General features: G+C 37.4%; 2 protein-coding genes across 2 annotated transcripts; both read left to right on the forward strand.

Moving 5' to 3' along the window:
* Positions 1-334: 334 nt before the first annotated feature.
* On the forward strand, positions 335-2509 carry LOC18047111 (probable leucine-rich repeat receptor-like protein kinase At1g68400). Its single transcript, XM_024187067.1, has 3 exons — positions 335-1211; positions 1355-1744; positions 1911-2509. Exons 1-3 carry the CDS (start codon positions 335-337, stop codon positions 2507-2509), a joined length of 1866 nt encoding a protein of 621 aa, XP_024042835.1.
* Positions 2510-3902: 1393 nt separating this feature from the next.
* On the forward strand, positions 3903-5508 carry LOC18047112 (probable aquaporin TIP3-2). The gene is made up of 3 exons (XM_006441436.2): positions 3903-4315; positions 4506-4756; positions 4921-5508. The coding sequence occupies exons 1-3, from the start codon at positions 4183-4185 to the stop codon at positions 5305-5307; spliced, it is 771 nt and encodes a 256-aa protein (XP_006441499.1). The 5' UTR covers positions 3903-4182; the 3' UTR covers positions 5308-5508.
* Positions 5509-6000: the final 492 nt, after the last annotated feature.

Below are 6000 nucleotides of genomic sequence, written 5' to 3' on the forward strand. Positions count from 1 at the left end.
ATATAACTAATTAATTATAATATTATAAATTTATAATGTCATGTTTTCCCATGAACAGCCCGGTTCCAAAGACATAATAAAAACAGAGATTTAAAACTCAAAAATGAATGAAGCCTAAGCTGTCAACTTAGTTATTACAAAGTCTTTGTTTTGATGTTCCCTTTGTTGTCTCCGCTTTTGTTCCCTCCATTCAATTTCAAGCAATCATTGCCTTGCATACTTCGCAATCACAAGTGCTTTTATTTGATCACCAAGAAAGGTCATTACCCATCTTTTGGTACAATCATCATCAAAAGTGCTATTTTAATGTTCAATCCAATAACCCATATTAATCATGAATATTTTGTCAGCTGCAGAAACATTATATTTGCTTCTATTGATGATGATGGTGTCCGTTCTGTTGCCAAAAAATGTTGTGCTTGTTGCAGCTTCTGTGCAAATCGCAGACTATTACCCAGCTGAAAGATATGACTTGTTGCAGATTAGAGACTCTCTCAATTCTACCGCAAATTTGCACAGTCGTTGGACGGGCCCTCCTTGCATAGATAATGTAAGCAATTGGTTTGGTGTTTCTTGTTCAAACGGGCATATTGTGAGCCTTGAGCTTGAAGAAATTCAACTTGCAGGAATTCTGCCACCAGGGTTTTTGCAGAACATTACGTTTTTGAATAAGCTCAGCCTCAGGAACAATTTGCTCTCAGGTTCTCTTCCGAATTTGACCAATCTTGTGAACCTGGAAACTGTTTTCCTCTCCCAGAATCACTTTTCGGATGGAATCCCTTTCGGCTACATTGATCTGCCAAAGCTGAAAAAGCTTGAGCTGCAAGAAAACTACTTGGATGGGCAAATTCCTCCTTTTAATCAAACAAGCTTGATAGATTTTAATGTTTCGTATAACAATCTGGACGGTCCAATTCCTCAGACTCGAGTCGTTCAGAGTTTTCCAAGCAGTTCTTTTGAGCATAATTCTGGTCTTTGTGGCAGACCTTTGGAGAAATTATGTCCAATCTCTCCTCCGCCTCCATCTCCGGCCATTCCACCACCATCTCCTCCTCCCCCGCCAAAGGAAGACAAGAAGAAGAGTCTGAAAATATGGAGTGTGGCTTTGATTGCAGCTGGTTCAGCCCTGGTTCCTTTCTTGGTCATGCTTCTATTCTGGTGTTGTTACAAAAAAGTTCATGAAAAAGAAAAGTCAAATGAGGGGCAAGCAGGTATTACTAATTTTTACAGAAAAGTTCTGAAATCATTTTTACTAGTGCATATGTCCGCATATTAAAAAATGTTTACATTGTAATTTTTTATATTGGGTGTACATTATTTGAACTTTATTGGTTTTGATTTATTTGTGAGGCAGGGGAAGGATCAGCACACTTGTCTGAGAAGAAAATGCCGGATTCTTGGAGCATGGAGGATCCAGAAAGAAGGGTAGAATTGGAATTTTTCGACAAGACCATTCCGGTATTTGACTTGGATGATTTGCTAAGAGCATCAGCAGAAGTGTTAGGCAAGGGGAAAGTAGGCAGTACATATAAAGCGACATTGGAATCAGGTGCTGTTGTTGCTGTGAAGAGAGTCAAGAACATGAATGCATTGAGCAAAAAGGAATTTGTTCAGCAGATGCAACTGCTGGGAAAATTAAAGCATGAAAATCTTGCCAAGATTGTCTCATTTTACTATTCAAAAGAGGAGAAGCTGATCATATATGAGTTTTTGCCTAATGGAAGCTTGTTTGATCTTTTACATGGTGAGTTCAGGTTCTTTTATAGCTGTATTTGACTATGTTTTTTTTTTCTTTTCTTTTTAAAATAAAATATTTCTTGTTAGCCAATGTCTTCAACCTCATTTTCAATGTTAATTCAACAAAATTATAATGGAATTTAATACCTGAAAACTTGTAAAAATGATTTTAGAAAGCAGAGGAGTTGGAAGAATACCTTTGGCTTGGACTACAAGGCTGTCAATCATCAAACAAACAGCTAAAGGTCTAGCTTTTCTTCACCAAACTTTACATTCCCACAAGGTGCCTCACGCAAACCTGAAGTCCTCAAACATTCTGATCTTTCGCGAAAATGACATTTATCGCGCTAAGCTCACAAACTTTGGATTCCTACCTCTGCTTCCATCGCGTAAAGCCTCCGAAAATCTAGCTATTGGCAGATCACCAGAATTTCCTGAAGGAAAAAGGCTGACACACAAGGCTGATGTTTATTGTTTTGGTATCATTTTACTGGAGGTTATTACTGGAAGGATTCCGGGGAATGGTTCTCCTGGCAACAATGAAACGTCGGGTGATCTTTCCGACTGGGTTCGGATGGTGGTGGACAATGATTGGTCGACGGATATATTGGATGTCGAAATATTGGCAGCAAGAGAAGGGCAAAATGAAATGTTGAGGCTGACAGAGTTGGCCTTAGAATGCACAGATATTGCACCTGAAAAGAGGCCTAAGATGAGTGAAGTGTTGAGAAGAATTGAAGAGATTCAGCCAATGATTGAAGAAAATGATTGAAACATTTTTATTTTTTAAGTTCTTGATTATTTTGGATTCATTTCTTGCATAGAGATACTGGAAACAACGCTAAGAAATTCATGATTAGGGCACAGCTTACACTCAACTCTAACTGTACTAACTGCGCGATTGTAAAAAATAATCAAGAATCTGTCCAGTGATTATATTCTGTATTTCAACTGTAAGAATAAATTAAACTGAGTGCATATTTTAGACTAGATAGTGTTTTCACTTTTGTAATATGTTCTTTTGAAATAATACTACAGCAGAACACTGAACACTCAGAGTAGTTTTCTTTGCCTGGATGAATTTATTGGCTAGCCAATACATGATTGTTTGGTGATTGCTCTTTACTAGTTTGATCGTTAATCATTCTTGTAGAAAAGAAATTAAGAATTAATTCTGTACTTTGTTTTTAACAAAACTCTTGGAAAAATAAAAAAAAGTTTTGCAATATAACTTGGCACCTTGATTTAGTAATTTGATAGTTAATCATTCTTGTAGAAAAGAAAATAAGAATGAATTCTGTACTTTGTTTTTAACAAAACTCTTGGAAAAATAAAAAAAAGTTTTGCAATATAACTTGGCACCTTGATTTAGTAATTTGATAGTTAATGCAGTGCAATGAAGTGACCCAAATCTTGAAGTTACTAGATAAGGACTTAGTATTTAAAGTTCAAGTCATGCTCAGGTTCAGATGTCCAGATTTTACAAAATTTGGATTTGAATTTTTGCATTGTCTTCAAGAATTTGGTTGAATTTTTTGTAATCATCAAATTCGAATCTTAAGGGTTAAAAATTCAATTTAGAAGTCCACCCTCAATGTACAATATCAAACATTGAAGACAAGAATACAAAAAAATGAAAAGAATACATTATTATATCATATAACCAATCCCATTTACTATTGTGTATGTACTGACAATCTGGTTTTAGTGGGACTTAAACGAGTAGCGGGATAAGAGTGGATGAATTAATCCTTTGCCAACGAAGTCATAATAGGTGAAGAGAATCATTTCCTTATGAAGGCAGGAGTGATATTTGATTTGCATATTTAATGTAGCATGATGTTAAATGAAGAGCAGTAAATAATTTTATTTTTTATTTTTTGGGTTTAAATCAAGAGTGAAGATTAGGATGAGTGAAGTTAGTCCAGTAGCCAAACATGTCCATGTATACTCAATCCATGTATATCTTAAGAGCAAAGCAACAACAGTCTGGATTGGAGGGAAGACCAAAGAGATAGAGATAAAAAGATGATAATAATAATTAGAAATATAGAATTAATAAGACACACCGTTTCATGTACATACATGCAGCCTCCAGTTGGACAAGCAGCTGCTTAACACATACATGCACGTGTCACTTTTCATGCATTTCAATCCCCCAAGTGTCCCACATAACTCCAAGCTTCCTTTGGCCATTTTAAGCGATTACACTTCCACTTTGCTTCCAAGCACACACCCAACAACAGAAGTAGGAAAATAAAAATACTAAAAAAAGCCGCAGCATCATCCATTAACACTCCTCTCTTTACCTTTTCACCTTCAAAATCAAACTCTCATAAGCAGAAGCAGAAGCAGCTTTTTGGTGGGGATAATCTGATTGTTGTTTTTGAAGAAATTAAAAAAATTGATATAAAGATTACTTCAACACGAGTGTACATAGCCAACATGCCACCTCGTAGATATGCAATTGGGAGGGCTGATGAGGCTGCTCATCCAGACACCATGAGAGCTGCCTTGGCTGAATTTGTTTCCACTCTGATCTTTGTCTTCGCCGGCGAAGGCTCTATACTTGCTCTAGGTACATATATGCATTGCTCACCCTAGCTCTTTGATTTTCGTCATCTCCTTTACATATATGAAAAGCGTTATATATATATTTATTTTGATTGATTTTGTAACACCCTTTGCTCACACATGCAAAGACGCTAAGCAACACTTTATGTTGAGAGAGGGTCTAAACAAGATTAATTTGCAATAACTTGATGCAGACAAGATATCTAAGGCCACAACTACATCACCTTCTGATCTGGTGGTGATAGCACTTGCACATGCTTTAGCCCTATTTGCGGCGGTGGCCTCGAGCATCAACACCTCCGGTGGCCATGTCAATCCTGCTGTTACCTTCGGTGCACTTCTTGGTGGAAGAATCTCCGTCGTTCGCGCCATCTATTACTGGATTGCTCAGCTCTTGGGTGCCATTGTTGCTGCCCTCCTCTTAAGATTCGCCACCAATGGCATGGTAAAACATACTATATACACAGCTGTATATTTGATAAAATTTGTATCGCGCTCATAATATCACAGGACGGTTATGTGAACCGTATGACTATATATAAAGCCCTATATCGATTTAATTTGCATCGCGCTCAGGAAGGTTGCATTAACTGTAGGTCTATTTTGCAGAGACCAGTGGGGTTTTATGTGGCATCTGGGGTTGGAGAAGGGCACGGGCTTGTGCTGGAGATAGTGATGACATTTGGTTTGGTTTACACTGTCTACGCAACAGTGATTGATCCCAAAAGAGGAAGCCTGGGGATAGTTGGACCTCTGGCCATCGGGTTCATCGTCGGCGCCAACATTCTGGTAGGTGGACCGTTTGACGGAGCATCAATGAATCCGGCCAGGGCATTCGGACCGGCACTCGTGGGCTGGAGATGGAGGAACCACTGGATTTACTGGGTCGGTCCATTCATTGGAGCAGGACTTGCGGCACTCATATACGAGTACATAGTGATACCTACAGAGCCACCAATCCACACTCACCAGCCCTTGGCTCCTGAAGATTACTAGTGATCTGTTTCTTTCTGTTTCTGTAATCATTTGCACATGAATCTCTCTGCCTGGCCTTTTTTTTTTTGTTTGAACCTTTTTTTGTTTGTTGATCTTTTTTAATCTTTCTGTGTCTTCTTCCTGTTATTCTCTCTTTGTGCAACTGTTGTCATCTTCTGTCTTATATTACCATCAAAATAAAAAAAAGGGGGCCTCTTATTTTCTTTACCTACGTATTTGCTTCCAGTTCTTTCTCATACACGCATGTCTGTTTCTATATGATAGATAATATGAAAATCTAGTACTGTAAGAGAGGCAACCCAAAAATTCCAATTTGATGAAGGATAATTGCTAAAAATTTGGTCAGGGAGTTGAAGCTGTTTCCCATTTCAACCAGCTAATTGCCTGTTATTTTCACTTAAGCAGATGAAGATGGTGTCAGGCAATGGCTTCCGAACAAATACATGCAAAAATTCTCATTGTCACTATTTTCATAATATCTTAATATAAACATATTGGCAAGCAAAATGACTCTCCATGAAATCATCATCAAAACAAAAAAAAAAAAAAATTGATAATATATCTCTCAATGCCTAGCAATGAAAAGTAGTCCTATCGTATACAATTTTTCCCAATTTTTTAAAATCGTATTGATACATAGAGATATATGATTTTTTAACGGTGAAACACAAGCAAACGATTCTTGTTAAGATT

This window comes from Citrus clementina, unplaced genomic scaffold, assembly GCF_000493195.1.
Source record: "Citrus clementina cultivar Clemenules unplaced genomic scaffold, Citrus_clementina_v1.0 scaffold_3, whole genome shotgun sequence".
Taxonomy (NCBI): Eukaryota; Viridiplantae; Streptophyta; class Magnoliopsida; order Sapindales; family Rutaceae; genus Citrus; species Citrus x clementina.